Source organism: Pocillopora verrucosa, chromosome 11 (assembly GCF_036669915.1).
Source record: "Pocillopora verrucosa isolate sample1 chromosome 11, ASM3666991v2, whole genome shotgun sequence".
Taxonomy (NCBI): Eukaryota; Metazoa; Cnidaria; class Anthozoa; order Scleractinia; family Pocilloporidae; genus Pocillopora; species Pocillopora verrucosa.
Window position 1 is genome coordinate 5,420,061 of NC_089322.1, and position 17,448 is coordinate 5,437,508.

Here is a 17,448-nt window from a genome sequence, read left to right on the forward strand (position 1 = left end):
AATTTAGGAATAGCCTTATTGTGACTCAATGATGGTTTCGAAGAAAAAGAATATAAATTTTTAGAAATTCCGAAAACTCGTGGTGGGATTATAAAAACGTTGAGTTTTTCAAAATGAGAAAAACATTACATCAATCCCCCCTTAGGTAATCTCCTCCAATCGATAATGAAGACATACAACAATCAAATAATAAAGCATTATATTTCTTTCGCATACAAAAAATTCCATGTTACAAAAACATATAGGGAAAATAACTCCACCCTTAACTACAGACACTTTTCTTAGTAAAAATTCTTATAGTGCCTCGACAATTTCAATTCTTTACAATAGCTCTTAAAAACATCTGAACATCTCTCGACGCAAGGAAAACTAATTACATCTTTCAGTTAGTACACACGCTCTGATTGGTCAATTTAGCAGGCCGTATTTCTACAAACGGCGCGCTAAGTTCAAAAGTTTGTTTGAAATTAAATTCTATTCCTCTATTTGAACCCAGATTCATCTTACTAACCTCGTTTTCTCGGACCGTACTGCAAGTTATGCTTTTTAACCTCGTTTTCTCCGCTCGGAAAAAAAACTCGGTTTGTAACTTACAATACGGAACTCGAAATCAGTTAGTAAGCGGTATTCCCCTTTCCACACAAAGATGATGCCTGTATGTAGCTTAAAGTTCACGGAATCATGATGCAACATTGTTTTTTTTTTTTTTTGGGGGGGGGGGGAAGGGAGTGGGCGAAACTTAACAAGGGCAAATCAGATAAAATTTAACTAATTGGGGGTTGAACAGGTCAGTGTCGATAATTTTTACGCCGATTGTAGATTTATCTATGCATAAGAGGATGTTATTGAAAGAAAAACCTCATCTCTATTTTTTTCAGTTTTAAAATTACAAGTGAGGAGAGAACGAGGGTTACATGTACAAAATATGCTATGTAGGGATCTAGAAAAATCTAACTATATTTGGCATATTAGTTGTGCCTTCCATTAACCTACTGGCTCTTGAAAGCATCCCATAATATTCCATAATTTGATCATGTCCCGTATGGGCTAAAAAGTCTCATAAATTTTGGGGAAAATTATGAGCGTGAAATAAATTTATTTAGAATTATTACCTAGTCAGGGGAACGGATGTTTTAAAACTCCTCATTTGAAATAAAATTATCCTGTTGTTAAATATTTTAAAACTACTTATATCGAACGGCTCAAATCACTGTGACTTCTACAGTCTCACTGCTTTCCTGACTTTCCGGATTTTTTTCCTCGATTCCCTCAGCTTTTATTGCACGAGCCAGAAGTTCCATCCACCTAATAAGAAACGAGCATCCATCATTTTCTTTGACTTAAGGTGCGGAGAATTTAACAAAATGCAGCCATTTTGGGTAGTCTAATCCAAGAATGATCACTTGGACAGTTTTCATTATCGACCTCCTATAACATTGCCATGGGTTGAGAAATTATTCCTCGATATATTCTTCTGTGTAAGGATACTGACACACCGCTCGAGATGATACCACACCTACGCACCTACCCCTCCCCTTGTCCAACAACTGTCAACTGATTAAAAAGTCAGGGTTAAAGTTGGGTTAGGGGAAGGGTAGGTGCGCAGTTGCCCAGATATTGACGTTGATCCCTAGTTTCTGTGCCAGATGGCAACAAGAAGCAGTACCAACCCCAGTCCCCCCCCCATCCGCTTCCACACGGGATTCTAATCTGTCGAGAGTTACCCCTCCCCCCCTTTCGTCAGGTTTTCTGACAATGTTCTGGTATATATTTGGGTGGACAGAAGCACTTCACCATTAAACTCACATGTAACTTCTTATAACATCCATATTTTTTACATAATTTGCGGAAATATTAGTTCATGCATTACGAATGGAAGAATAGATTATTGTAATAACCTTCTTTTCAGAGTGCCCGACATTCATTTAAAATAACCCGCGAAGAGTTCAAAATACAGCAAACAGGTTAGTTTGCATTGTTCCTAGATTCTGTCATATAACACCAGCTTTACGTTCTTTGCACTGGTTACCTGTTAAATTGAGAATTAATTTCAAAATTGAAGTAAATACTTTTAAGGCTATCAATGGCTTTGCTTCTAATTAAATATCTAGTCTTATTAAGATAAAACAGCCTTTGAATTATAGTTTGCGCTCTAATAATGAGCTTTCATTACAACCATTAATCACTGAAACGAAGAAAACTTTAGGTAATAAGGCTTTTGTAAGTGCAGCTCCTAAACTCTGGAATGGTCTTCCTAGTTTAATAAGAAATGCATATAACTTAATTAAATTTAAATCTCTATTGAAGACATATTATTTCAACATATTTTGATGCAGGACCGAGTATTTGAATTTTCATCGAGCATTTATATTTACATTTATTTTATTCTATTTATTTTATTCTATTTATTTTATCGCGCATTTGATCATATGCATATGTAAAATGCGCGTTACAAATAATAACCATTATTATTATTATTATTATTATTATTATTATTATTATTATTGTCATAATACATTATCCAGCAGATAGCTTATGAGAATACTCAAACTTATCAGGTAGAAGTTATCATCTTGATCTAACACCAAATTCCCGAAACAAGTTAACAAAGAAATTTGTAGCAGCTAGAGGGGAGAATTAGCAATCAGATCTTGGGAGTCAAAGGTTAAGGACTAAAGAATATTGACCACAACACCTTACAATAATCCTGTCCAGGACTGGAGTCCAGACCTCGCGATTTGAATTCTAGCGCGGAGACTAAAACTTGCGTATAAATATCAAGTCAAAGCGATCCCTGATTCACTGAAAATTCTCACGAGAAACGTATACAAATCATTAGGGAGAGTTTGACATTTTGTCAGTTATCATTACCTTCGCATGCTCTCCTCACTTTCGGCCTGGAAAAAAAACACTCGAATGTTTTTGTGATGCAATTTGAACACATTTTTCTGGCGGTCCACCTCATCTGCCTATAAAGGAAAATGTAAAAAGATACATGAAATAGTATCTGCTTAATACTGTATCTACAAATTACTTTTGAAAAGAACATTACATTGCGGCTTTGTCCAAACGTAGAACAGCACATGCGCAGAAAATTGAGACAGTAGTTTAGGTGAAACTCAAACATTGCCATCCTGCTAAGAGGCTTTGCAAGAATGTCGCTTTAGCGGAAAAGCAGGCATACAAGTAATAAAATCTTGTTAAAAACCGTGCCAAGTTTGTGGCTCAGAAAGAGAAAAACAGCACCGTTTCCACGATTTACATGCATTTTGTGCTCCGCTAAGAGACTTGCAGTCAAAATGCTGTAAAGAAATAAGAAATCGAAGAGGATCTAAAGCACTTTGCTGTTTTTTGGAAAAATGAATACCCAAGTGATCACTACGGCAAATCAGGATTTCATCTAAGGGGAGGCCAACAGCTGTTTTCGTTTATACTAAAACGGTGAGATAATATATCACAAGAAGATAATTTGCACTCGTTTCATGGGTAAATCCCACGCGCGTAGCTCGGAGGTGAACAGTAAAGGACAGTCGGGGTTTGAGTGGCCAATAAGAGTGCGCTTTCAACACTGTCCACTAGTTTATTATAAACTAAAGGAAAGCATCACGAGGAGCCAATCAGAACTTCAAGTAACAACAAGCCCAGCGCCTGAAGCGCGGGATAACGTGGTTGGCTCTGGAATTTCACTGTGCGGTCAACAGAATATTTTTAGGCAGCCATGACTACGATAACTTACCGGGGATAGCTTGTCTACATGATGGCCAGGAAGGGGTAGGTTGAATTCAGCTTTGGTATCCTGTATGGAAGGAGAAAACAAATTTCGCATTCAACGAATTCAACTCCAAGGCCCAATTGTATAAAGGTGGGATAACGTTATCCAACGGATAAATCGCTATCCAGCGGACAAATGACAGCAAAACATACTACACTAACCACCGAATAGAGATTTACCCAGCAGATAGCGTTATCCAACCTTCGAACAACTGGGGCCAGATAAATAGTATTACAGTTCTCAAGTAATTTAGTGTTAACAACTGAGTTAAAAACGTAAATTGGCCACCGTAAAGAGTAAAAAAGCTGATGTTTCGAGCGTTAGCACTTCGCCAACCGCGCTGACGAAGGGCTAACGCTCGAAACGTCAGCTGTTTACTCTTTACGGTGGCCAATTTACGTTTTCAACTCAGTTGTTAACACTCAATTACCTGCTATACTCTCCCACCGACGCAGCACCACAGTTTCTCAAGAAACTTACCCCCTTTTACAGTTCTTAAGTCTGGTTCTAAGAATTACAGGAATTGCTGAGATTGTTGGGAAAAAGTTCAGAGACGAATGCGTAATAATAGAGACCACTCTGTGGAGATCGCAGCAACTGCTCCCTTTTTTCAGTGGTACTCGTTCTCCAGGTGGTTATATCAAATTTAGACTTGAAACTTGAACGTTTGCGAAATGAGGGACTTCTGGCAGAATTACTTTAAGCCCTAAAAACTTACACCGAACTTAAGATTCAAATATATTTTATTCGCTTGCGTTTTTCAGTTTCTCTGTATAAGAAGTCGTAAACTCAATTAGAAAACCTTGCCCAACAAAAGCTTCCTCTTGGTCACAGTTATTTGGTAAAGTTCAAGGAACTATTGGATGTCACCAATACTGGAACAATGTTGTTACTGATACTGCAATAATGTTGGTATAAGAGCGATTTCCAAATTGAGTGTCGAAAGTAATCCGGGATTGTTTTAGTTTTCCTTTACTCCTCTCTATGATTGGTTCGGAAAACTCGCGTCACTTTCTCAACCAATCAGATGCAAAACTAAAACCAATCACGACTTGGTCGCCCGTGTTTTCCCGCGCTTTAGGTTGTTTTTTATTTGCACTCTCATTGGCTCTTAAAAGTATTTCCTTTCTTCTGATTGGCTGTTGTGATTGTTTTGATTTTGGTTTCACGACACTCAACCAAAAAGTGCTCCAATAATGAAGGTATCAGTTTGGTGCTGATACTAATTGCAGTAATATTTTCGGTCAGTATTTTCCTTTACCTTTTTGGCCTTGTACCGAAACATCACAAAGTCACTCGACAGCACAAACCATCTCTTCTGCCAGCTCCTATCACCTTTGGTCTTAAAATTCAAGTATCCACTGTGCCAAATCTTTGATTCTTGGCCGATTTTCAACACGCTCTGTCCTTTTCCTTCCGCTTCCTTCACCGCTTCCTCGCTGGAGCCTTTCATGAGAATCTTGTGACAAATTTCGCAAATCTTCTCCTGTTTCCCATTCTTGTACTCCAGCGGTGCTTTGAAACCAGAACAATTTCCGCACACCACCCTCCCACAGGCGCGACAATGGTGCCTCCGACGAATCCTCGTAAACAGGATGTCACACAACATGCACATGCTCACTGCTTCGTCTCGTACCCAGGCCGGCGCTTTCTTTCCGAGGTCTCCCTCATTCATGACTTCAAGCTTGCTCCCTCTTCGATAACTTTCTCTTTTTGTTGTCAGTTCATCCACGGTCTCTTTCAGTTTATTAATCCAAGCTTCTTTCTCCTCGGCGGACGCTGCAGTGAAATCCATAACTCTTTGTTTGCTTATGATACGAAAGGAGTTCTCTAGTTCCAGTTCCTCGTCGACGTCGTCAACTTCCATTCCATACAAGTCCATTTGTACTTTCACTTTGTATTTGTTGGCGCCAGGAAACTTTGCGCAGCAAAGGAGAATATCGTTGAACTGTAAAACAAATGGTCCAAATCTAGCTTCTCCTTCCCTTTTCCAAGGCTCTCTTTAGGTAGAAAAGGGCGAAAAAGCTGGGGAGCGAAACATTGCGAGAGCGTCGCAAAAAAATGGTTTCCCTGACAACCGCCAAACGTCGTTCGCCCGCTTCCGCTGATATATTTCATGAATGGAATATATCAAAAGAGCATTTTCCCTAGAGCTCATGTCTACGAATTCACTTACAGTTTACGTCACTTTACGCGGGACTTTCACCAAAATACACATTTATAAAAGATAGAAGGGACTTTTTTTCTTCAGATATCACGAATTTCGGATGCTAGTCCTGAATACAAAACTATGAACTTCTAGCCCTACAGGTGCGGGAGACGAGAGATATACTTTCAAGTTCTTATCGGAGAGAGCGACAATGTCTGACATTAAGCAGATGTTATCGCAAAGGCGGAGAATTCTCCACGTCGTTTTATGAGCCCGAGTGTTGGTTCGGTCCGGGGAACGATTCCGCGACATCTCCACGGTTGTCTACCGTTCAACTCGAAATGGGACTAACGCTAAAATTTTTCCTGGAAATACTATTTGCTTACCAACATCAGTGTTCGTTCCTGATGGCTGTCTGTCGTCCTAGCCGCAACTTTCCTAACTTCTCCTTCCATCACAAATTCCTGGAACAACAACAAAGATGCAAATTTAGTTTAAGCCATCGACAATCGATTGGGATAAACCTGTTTCATAACGGTTGAAAAAGATACTTACACGACTAGCAGTTATCAGTGGATAATCATCTCCTATTCTTTCTTGGATTTCCAAAAGAATCTTGAAGCGCTCCTGTTTTTAAAAGAAAATTACTAATAATTATAAATATTGTTACTGTTATTATTATCATCATTAGAATTATTATGGTATAGTGTGGTTTTATTTTATAAAGACATTAAGAATCTCATTTTTATTATTGCAAATATGCCGCTCGTTTATTGGCATTTTTTTCTTTCCTTTTTTAAGTTTAAAATTTATGAAGAAAAATAATGATGATGACTCTTTAATATGTGTAATGTCAAAAAGGCCTTTTTTCAAAAAGAATGAGTAAATAGGACTTGGATTTTAAATCACCGTTGTTATTATTGTTATCATTATTATTATTATTATCATCGTCGTCGTCCTCATCATCATCATCATCATCATTAAAAGACAAAAAATCCTTTGCAACGTGAAAACTGAATAATCTTCAGAGCCATGGAGGCAAAGTTATGTTAACCCTTTCACTCCCAAGATCTCATAAGTAATTCTCCTCGCTGTCTCCCATACAATTCTCATGGAGTTAGTTTAGAGAATTTGGTCTTGGATCAACTAATAATCGCCTGACTGATATTTCTCTTTATTCTCATCACTTGTCTGCTTAATATTGTATTGATATTGTACGGAGAAATTCTGTCTTGGTCACTCGTGGGAATGAAAGGGTTAATTTGGTAAAAGAGAGGAAAGGAAAGTATTCCACAAATTCGTCACGATGTAGAAAAGGTTGACACAGGTTTCATGAAAAAGAAATTACTGCTAACAGATCTGTGCTTCAGGACAGATTCCAGATTTTATTTAAGACTTACCGTTTTCTTCATGCTGTCATTGGCATGCTGAGCTGAAGCTGAGATGATTTTTAAGGCATCTAACAAAACAAAAAAAAGATTTTCAAAGCAGTTCGGCTCGGAAAAAAAGGAAATAGAGAAACAAATTGACAGAGAGGAAGTAAAACATGAAAGACAGGGGCGCATACCTGTAGTATTCTTCAAGTCAGGAGAATCTTCTGGGAGCTTTGCGACATAGTCTGAACAAAAAGATGAGAAGGAATGTTAACAAAGTACACGAACAGACAATTTTCTTTTCACGTCAGACTCGACCGAACAGGACTGAAATACGTCTACGTTTGTCGGGAACGTTTGCGGGCGCACGCATGAAACCATGGCAACACTATAAATACCAGGATTTTTGAAAAATTACAAAAGTTGTGCAGTTTTTTCTTCTACACAGGTTAAGACGTAATGAAAGAGGTAAAGCTTGAAACTTTCGCTTAAGATCCTCCATCATCAAGGGAAAAAAATATCCTTTGCACACCAGGTTTTAATCTTGCACTTTTGCCGCAATTTAGATGTACACTGTTGTATTTTGATCGTGAAAATGTATTCGCGTACATTGGCCTACAATATGCGATATGTGAGCGGGAGCTTTGGGACGGAAAAGATTTATTTTCACGCGCGGCTTCGCCTCTAAGTGCTTTAAAGCACACAAAAAACGCCAGCTACCAGGCAATCGGAGCGCATTTCAAATCACAGCAATAACGACGGCCCTTTACGACAAACAAAAATGTCAAAAAGAGAAAAGGTAATCTGCATAAAGCGCGGGAAAAAAACGAGTGACCAAGGCGCGGTTGGTTATGGTTTTGCATCTGATTGGTCGAAAGCGTGGTGTGAGTTTTCTGAACCAATCACAAAGCGGAATGAAGCAAAACCATTGTAATTCCGGATTATTTTCGACACTCATTAAAAAATTGCCTTATTAAGCTATTAGCAATCTTTAAGCACTAATATTACCTTTTAGGAGCAGTTTGTATCTCGGCACTCTCTGCACTGGTTCCAACATATGATGTTGAAGCGTTAAATGTTCACACTCCTCAGTTTTCTAAGGGGAAGCAGAAATTAAGACAGGGTTAAATTCTTCTGATAATCAAATGACAGCAAAAAACGACTTCAGTTTTTACACAAATTAGTAGTTACCTTATTTTTACGCGACAAAATTGTAAATAAAAATAGTTTCGTGGACATTTATGTGACAGAGTGCTTTTCGATTAGGCGTCGTAAAACTATAACCAAAACAATCACAACAGCCAATCATGGCAAAGAAAATGATGGTTAAGAAAGCGGCGCAAGTCTTCTGGACAAATTACGGAGCTAAATCAAAAACAAAAGTAAAGCAATCCCGCATTATTTTCGACACTCAATTGAAAATTTCGTTGCGTAACGTACTTGGATTTCCTCAATCACGCCTGCCATAGTAGGTGACTTTTTTATCCAAGATGCTAAAGTTTCTGTTGCTTTGTCAAAGTTTCCAACATAATGTGTATACAACTGAAAGAGCACAAAGTGACAAAAAACAACATTAATTGAATTAGCAAAGCTAAAATTATGTATTCTAGGAGACCTCCCAAAACGTAAGCATCAAGCTTGGGAAAATGGAATCAAATGATAGTTTAAAACAATGTCTGTAAGAAAGAATATATCTTTACGGATTCAAACCACCGATTTTTGTTACTGGTTACGAATTCATAATAATTCAAGACAATAACAGGACACAAAGCTATGATCTACTGTGTAACGCTCTTTAAACCTGAACACTCTAACATCAGTATGCATATTCTCCATACTGTTCCCTATACACTTCCTAAAGTGCTGACAAGGAGAATTTGTTGAATAATCAAGAGGTTCTTTCGTCAGTGATCATTCTCTGTACTCTCATGACCTCATTGTGAGATTTGAGAGTGATAATTGTAAGGAGAAATTAGATGCCAATCAATTTTAGGGGTCAAAGTGTTTAATTGAGTTAAGATACAGAACATAAGGGAGTGAGGTTTCATCATGGATTTTGAATCACTTTGAGAAATTATATGACCTAAGAATATGCCAAAAAGATATCAACAATGTATATGAAAAATAATTTTAAGAACACTTGCCTTTAAAAATGGAGCTAGCTCTTTGAGAATGTCCCCAATTTGGTTGTTGGTGCCCCTGATGAAAAAAGAATAAAATAACAATAATAATAATAATAATAATAATAATTATAACAGTTATGATGTAATGATTTATGAATTTAATCAGGCAAATTCATCAAATAATTGTTGAGAATGGATTCACTGACTGTTCAGTAACTGACTGACTGTGACTGATTGACTGATTAACTGACTGAATGTCTGACTGAATAGCTGACTGGCTGACTGACTCATCGACTGATTAACTGACTGACTTATTGACTGACTTATTGACTGACTTATTGACTGACTTATTGACTGACTTATTGACTGACTTATTGACTGACTTATTGACTGACTTATTGACTGACTTATTGACTGACTTATTGACTGACTTATTGACTGACTTATTGACTGACTTATTGACTAACTAGGTGATTAACTGACTCATTGACTGACTGACTGATCCACTCACTGCAGCATTGGAGTTGGGAAAAATTTCTTTCATCTATGGTAAAGGAGCACTCTGTTTCAGTTCACAAAGAAATGAACCTAATAAAGGCTTACTGTGCTTTGCTTCATTACATATTCAGTAAATATCTATTTTTTTAACTTCAGTTGAATACATTAAGCCAAAAAAAAAAACATACCACTCTTTCATCCTTGCCTCCAATTTAGGTAGTAAGAAATCTCTGTGCAGTTGGTGAATAGCTTGTATGTTGGAAAAAATGTCAGTGAGCACCTCCTTAGGTAAAATACTTTTTGCACAGCACTGATCATTAATTTGCAAGTAAAAGACCTAAAATTGACATAGAACAAAATGAATCAATAACAAATATATAGAGCCATTTTTTATTTACCAAAATCAGAATGAACAAAAGAGGTAATTAAAGAAAACTTTAAGGAATTTAAAGGGGAACCAAAAAAGTCTTCTTCACAGCCATTATTGTCAGTGTCTTTTCAGGCAAAGAAGTTTTTTCCCACTCTCTATGGAGGAGGGCATTGCCTGACATGAGTATTCAACAGTAGCAAAAGAGATGAATGACATCTCCCCTGTGTTCTGCTTTGATTCTTGTCTGCAAAGAGTTTGAGACATCTTTGTAAAATTTGTGAGGAAACTTGAATTTCAAGATCTCTCATATTAAAACTATATTGCTTTAAATGATGGTATAGGTAACGAATTAATCAAATGATTCACTAAATAAATGTACCTTGTAAAAAAAAATACTATGAAAAAACTGGTATTGCCTAATCACATTCCAAACTGAAAAGCTTAGTAGTAACAATTATTTATAATTAATAAACACTGAATGCAATAATGAAAGCCAGTTTCACAATAGCAAAAGAAGTTTTCTTAAAAACATGTTCCATACATTGCCATCAAAATGATTGCACATAATACTGACTGAAAATTGAACTAGAATCATATAACAAATCTACAAGATAGGATGTTTCAGCGAGAAACATTGTCCCTTTAAATTTTCCAACTGGATTTGACAGCGATAGATATATCAAGTCTGTTTTTCTCTTCCCATCTTTTTCCATTTTTGTTTCCAAATAGTGCAAATGGTCACAATAGACTATGTGTTACCTGTATTTTCAGGTCTTACCTGATCAAGTAGGTGCAGTCTTCTGACATAACTATAAATGAAATAAATAAATTAAGAATAATAAGTTTTCAAAAAAAAAAAAAGAAAAAAGAGAATAGTGTAGTTATATTTTCAGTGAAAAATCTCAAAATATATCTGAATGATTTTTAATCATTGTGGTAGAGCCCAGAGCTCAACTTTTTTCTGTTGCCATTTAAAAACCTAAAATCATAAAATGGTCCTTGGAAAAAACTCTAAAATCTTAAGAAAATAAAAGGGAGAAATTGGCAGATCTTCAAAAATTAAAACAACTTATCAAAATAATTTTCTGACTGCTACTGATGATAATTGTTTTCCTGGTTCAAACCTTGCTTAATTTCACCAAGAATTTTAATGAGGTCACAAAGTTAACACTTTAACTCCCATGAGTGACCAAGACAGAATTTCTCCTTACAATATCAATACAATATCAACCAGATAAGTGATGAGAATAAAGAAAACTATCATTTTAGAGATAATTAATTGATCCAATACCAAATTCTCTGAACTGACGTAATAAAAATTGTATGGTTGACAGTAAGGAGAATTACAAATTTGGTCTGGGAGTTAAAGTGTTAAAAGAACTGGTTCAATCCCTGATTGCTTGGCTTCAAGGGCCAAACCAACAGAAAGAGAAACAAAACATTTTTGGTTGCCAACCTTTTTGAGTTTGTAAAAGGCTAATGAAACACAAAACAATCCAGATTGACAAATCTACAGACAATATATCTAAACCCAAACAAAGTACAGACCTTTCTAGCCCAAGGGTGCCATATGGCACAGCATGCCATTACATGCTTAATATTTATTCATTTTTTCTGAAATTTTCACAACCAAAGGGTCATTGAAAGATCTGCACATTGAAGGCATAAAATCATGGCCCCCTCCAATACAAGACTTGGTTTACCACCCTTGCAACTTTTGGAACTTTTTGTCTTTGTACTGTTTTGGTTCAGGTGATATGTCACAACAATCAATGCTCTGAGAGCTGCAATTTAGGCTATAGTTTAGTGGTATACCCTATATGTCCAAGGCAATCAAAAATTTTCAACCTTTTTGATTTTCACTTTGGACACTTCTCTGTTTTTCCAGTGACCTCCTCTACACCTGTTGGTGCCCTTTATAGCATACCCCCAAAAAAATGCCTTTAAAATGATATATTATCCATGATCTAGTGGTTTATCATTATCATTTTAGAAAAATATGGCATTTCCCTCAGGCAGGAAAGGGTTGATAAGGAAACTGATTTCTCTCAGGGCTTAGTTCAAATCCAATTTTTTTTCAAGTCACCTGGATTGCACTTTTCTCCACATCAAATAATTAAGCTAGACTAAAATAAATTTTAGAACTATTGACTATAAATTCATTGTTGTTAGAGATTTACATACATACAAAGACTTGATAGTACCTTAAGAAAAATTATAATTCTAATTATTTCTCACAAAATGAAATAATCTTGCAAAAGAGAAACACTTTCTTACGCTCTTTCAGTGGTAAGAATTTCCATGGCAATATTGTAGAGCTTCTTACTTATGGCATCAGGAAATTCCTGTCCAAGGGAAATTAAAAATAGCATCATTTGTTTTGCATAACAGCTCAGTAGGGGATTTAATATCTGCACTTGGGAAACTAATTATCCTGTTAATTTTTTCACTCATCATGAGTTTGGAATGAAAATTCTCCTGTTTACCACCATAGATTTCTTTGTTAGCTGTTCATGAAAATTTGGTGTGATGTCTAAATATACTCCATTCATGAAATTTTTCTTGTCAAATTTCATGTGCTAATGTTTCCAGTCTAAGTGATGATCTGTTAAAAATTGTCAGGCCCTATAAAATTACTTTATTTCCATTCAGATACAGGTATGTCTGGTTTGTCAGATCCACTCAATGTTTGGATACAGGATACAGAGAGGTAAGGAATCAAAATCTTTCATAAATTTGGATAAAATAAGGACATAAATAAGCTTACTGCAGGAGCTAAATTTTTCAAGCTTGAGAGGCCTGTGTCAATATTCATTAGATAATAATCTAAAGTCAATATTGCTTAATAGGGTTTTTGATAATTTTTTCCATAGACAGCTGACAAATGGTCTAATAGGTGGCTGTACCCAGAAAAGGCAAAAACTCAAACATGAGCCTACTTCCAAGCTATGAACAGACAACAGTAGGAAGTCTTATGGGAGGCAATAAGCTGCTGGCAGCTGGCTATAGTTCAAAACCCTTGATATTACCCTTGGTTTAATAACACATTACAACTCTACTACTAATTCCTGTCATCAAAAAGTTTGCAATATTTTATGTCGCGATTTACAACCAAGAACAGCAGTTAACTTTTGATTGTTATGATGACTAAAATATCTCCTGAAAAATAAAATTTAGACAGGAATTGTAGTCTTTAAGAAAGACTGAGGCTAAACAAAGCCGAATTCGATATTGAGAGGGCAGAATACTGCACAAAACATTTCAACAACAGTAAAAATACTCGTCACTCAAACTCAGGTTGCATTTAGATAAAAAAAATATACTGTACTACTGAGAAAAACAGCATTTCATCAGGGACAACATGCACTTGTAAGGTGTGTAGTTCTGTTTGAACACTGCTGTACCATTTGGTCAATTGTGCAAAATTCCAACTCTGTATAAATCATGTGCATAATTTTTCTGCCAAATAGGATAATGTTTCAGCTTGTAGAATCATTTACCCTATTTAAATATTATTTATCAACTGTATATACAAAATACAAATTGAATAACATGATATTACAGTTTCTACAATGATATCATTAATGATTATCATGATATTTATAAGATAATGTTGCAAAAACTATTAAGTAGACCATTTCACTTCTTAGCATCTACAGCTAAGAAGTGAACCTATAACCTCAAACAAAATTCTGCAAAAGGATGAAAGCCTGAAATGTGTTAAATCATTTTCAACCCTTTAACTCCTTGATGTAATTAACAAGTCATTTATCCCTATAATATCCATACATCAACCAACACACAGGTAAAGAGAAGACTCAAACTTTTCAGATTTCTTATTAAAACATGTAGAAGTTGTTATTTTGATCTGACACCAAATTCTTGCAATTAATTTTCAAGGAAATGTATAAAAGATAGAGAGGTGAATCAGCAATCAGATCTTGAAAGTTAAAGGGTTAAAAAGTTGAAATGATTTACATGTGAAATGTGTGACATTCATGATTTTCTGGTTGAAAATGAAAGAGTAAAGTTACCATACTAAACAATTCAATCAAAATGAAAGAAACTTACAAGAGGCGCTGTATCACAAGAACTGTCATTGCTTGACTGTGAGTCACGTTTTAGTTCCTCATCATTGTCGTCAAAATCATCATTATCATCATCAAAATCACTGTCCCAGTCATCATCGTCGGATCCGTCATCATCATGATCTTCTCCTTCCTTGTTACAATCATTGGCATTTTCAAGTTTTTCAGTTTCTGACCTCTGTTGCACTGAATCCTCCTGGTTTGATTCCATCACAGAATGCAAATTATCCTGAGGGAAAGCAAGAACCCTTGACACTCGGTTCTCATCCAAAGGCATGGGGTCTGATTCACCACGAAAACGATTTTTTACATCTTTTGGTAGAGCTCTTGGAGGAGGTCGTGTTGGCATTTCAACCTTGTCTTGTGATGCTTTTGAAGAACACTCATCCATTAATTTAGTTTCTTCTACAGGTAATATTCCTGGCATTACCTGTTCACTAAAAGTAATTTTATCTTCCAGAATAGTCTTTGAATCTCTCTGTTTCTCTCTGTTGGTTTTACCCGTTAAGTTTTTGTTGACTTTGTGCAATGGATTCAAGAAATCAACAGCAGCTCCAATCCCTCTGTCACTTTCAACAAGTTCAAACCTCTTCCTTAGATCACATACTTTTGATTGCTTACTAGTAAGTGATGGGTCAAAGAACTTTGGTCTGCCCTCACTTGTGTCCATAATGTTTTTAGATGTTATCAAACTGTCAGATCCTGGTCTCTGTTCTGTTTTGTTCCTAATCTTTCCTTGAAACAAACCTTTGGCATTTAATATAACTAGTCTCCCAGGTATTTCTGGGTCAGACATGACTCGAGAATGTCTCTTGATATTGGTTTTTTCTTTCATTTTCGTATATGTCACAGGTTTACCATCTTGGCTACGTGCCCTAGAGAGGTTTGACTCCTGTTTCAGTGTCCTGATTTGTGCGGCCCTTTGTTGTGCAATAAGACGATATCTGTTTTCAGAAGACTTATCCATAATGTCTGTGAAATCTCAATTAATCTGAAAAAGGCAAAATGATAGATTACAGTAATGGAGCATTGCGTTATGCAGTAATTTAAGCCTGAATATTCTTATAACTCTCTATTGTAATTTCAGCAATATAGGAAGATGTTAGGAGACATGATTAGAATGATATTGGTCAACAGGAGACAGGAAGTCTTTCACCTGGGGTATGTATATTTACCTGAGGCAGAGATCTAAAGTTAATGAATCTTATTCATTGAAAATTCTACCAGAACTTTTGTTCAGTGAGTAAGAATAGTATATGCACCAATTAAACTTCAGAAACCAGCATATACAGAAGCCAGAGGTTTCTCTTTTAATCAAATCACTTGGGGACATAATAAATGTCTATTGTAAACAATGCCTAGATTAAGATAACACTTCAATTGACGGACTCGGAAATTTACAAACACGATCACGATTAGGACAAGTTGTGGCTTAGCTAGAAGTAGCAGCCTGAGAAACATCCGCTAAACAATCATAGGTTAAAGGAGATACCATAGAAATCATCAAAGAGAGAATTTTTTTTCATTCCTCTAAGGACAGAGGACAAATCCTTCAGTTATAGTGGATTGAAGCAGTGATCTTGTACAGAAACGTCAATAACAAAGGAAAGAAATTCGCAACTCTAGTTATGAAAATCCATCCTGGGCATATATCAAATTACCATTAAGTTACGGTCAACTGAAAGATCTGCCATTCGTAAGCGGGTTACCATGTGCTCATAATCTGACGTCTCGCAGAAATTCTTAACTCATCGAAAGTTGTTATCAGAAATATTAATATAAGCGTTAGTTCCCTTTCGAAAGGGCCTTTGTTCGTGGTTTCGATCACAAAATAACTTCCTCCTACTGAGACGCTCTTTTGTTTTCAAATCGAAGTTCTCGTTCGTTCCCGTCTGATCGAGGAGGGCGCCAAAATCGAAAAGTGAAATTACTTGTTTGATTAAAAATTAAAATATGCATCATTAAAAAGTCTGAAGATTTGAATTGTAAAATGTGTTAAATTAATTAAAATCTACAGAGTATTGATAAAAACATGCTGAAACACATTGTAAAGATGAGAGTGTTTTTCTTAATTGGCCTTGTTAGCTTGATTCAGCATCGCCACTGAAAACTCACACCTGATTTTCTGTATGTTTAGCTCATGATTCACATCATTAGGAAGTTTGGGTAAAAACGTAATGTAGGTGAAACCTACCTTTTTCCTTGTTAAGATGAGATCGCGACTTTATCGAAGAACATCATTCGTAAAAAGGTCACTAACTTGACGAATGACGACTTGTCATCTTGTGCCATTTTGAAAGTTATTTACCCATGTTGCATTTCGCCGGCTGAAATAATACCCGGAAGTCACCTTCGTCCCTGGGGTAGCTAACCTGTAGACGTACCCTCCTCCACAAGGTGAAAGGGAAGGGAGGGGCCTTCCCTCGCCTCCGTTTCATCTTGGCGGGGAGGGTGGGGGAAGGTACGGCTACATGTGGGCTATCCCCAGGGTCCTCACTGTGTTCTGAGGTGTTCCGTGGCCTTACAGGAAATAAAGAATGGAATGGCAAGAGCAGAAAACATTCTACTTGGGGAACGATATCTAATTAAAAGACTCGATTTCTGCCGTGTTATCGCCTCCCACACTAGTGAAAAGTTCGACTAAAGCACGGCGAAGGCACGGCCAGCGTCTGAATTAAACTTTTTAATTAAGTTCAGCGAAGCAATTAAGTATTTTAGTTCGACAAGCCCCGCCGTGTTACACGACTCTAGCGTGACAGTGAATCAGATGTTGGCAATGGGCTGAGGGTGCTTAAGCAAATGCTGAATTTCGCACGACATTAGCCCAACGTCTGAATAAGAGTCGTGCTTCCACCGATCCTATGTCGAACATACTTGCAATTAAGTTCGGCACGGCAGAAGCACAGCGTCTGAACTGTGCCTCTTCCTTTTTCTTCAGTACAGAGCTCAGAATTTACCATCTCTCCTTGTCCATTTACTCGATAACTTTGATTACAGCCGCTGGTCGGCCTGCACTCCTCCCCACACCGGACGCGGTTAAATGGCGGAAATTAGCCTATTGAAAACCATACGTAC

General features: G+C 36.7%; 1 protein-coding gene across 1 annotated transcript; it reads right to left on the bottom strand.

The window, feature by feature from the left end:
- Positions 1 to 194: 194 nt before the first annotated feature.
- On the bottom strand, positions 195 to 16,707 carry LOC131795323 (FYVE, RhoGEF and PH domain-containing protein 2). Its single transcript, XM_059112903.2, has 16 exons — positions 16,568 to 16,707; positions 14,357 to 15,364; positions 12,563 to 12,630; positions 11,064 to 11,094; positions 10,104 to 10,252; positions 9,439 to 9,493; positions 8,735 to 8,836; positions 8,303 to 8,390; positions 7,489 to 7,539; positions 7,322 to 7,380; positions 6,477 to 6,548; positions 6,308 to 6,385; positions 5,034 to 5,720; positions 3,737 to 3,796; positions 2,872 to 2,969; positions 195 to 1,305 (listed from the first exon to the last, which is right to left on the bottom strand). Exons 2-16 carry the CDS (start codon positions 15,338 to 15,340, stop codon positions 1,203 to 1,205), a joined length of 2,685 nt encoding a protein of 894 aa, XP_058968886.2. The 5' UTR covers positions 15,341 to 15,364; positions 16,568 to 16,707; the 3' UTR covers positions 195 to 1,202.
- Positions 16,708 to 17,448: the final 741 nt, after the last annotated feature.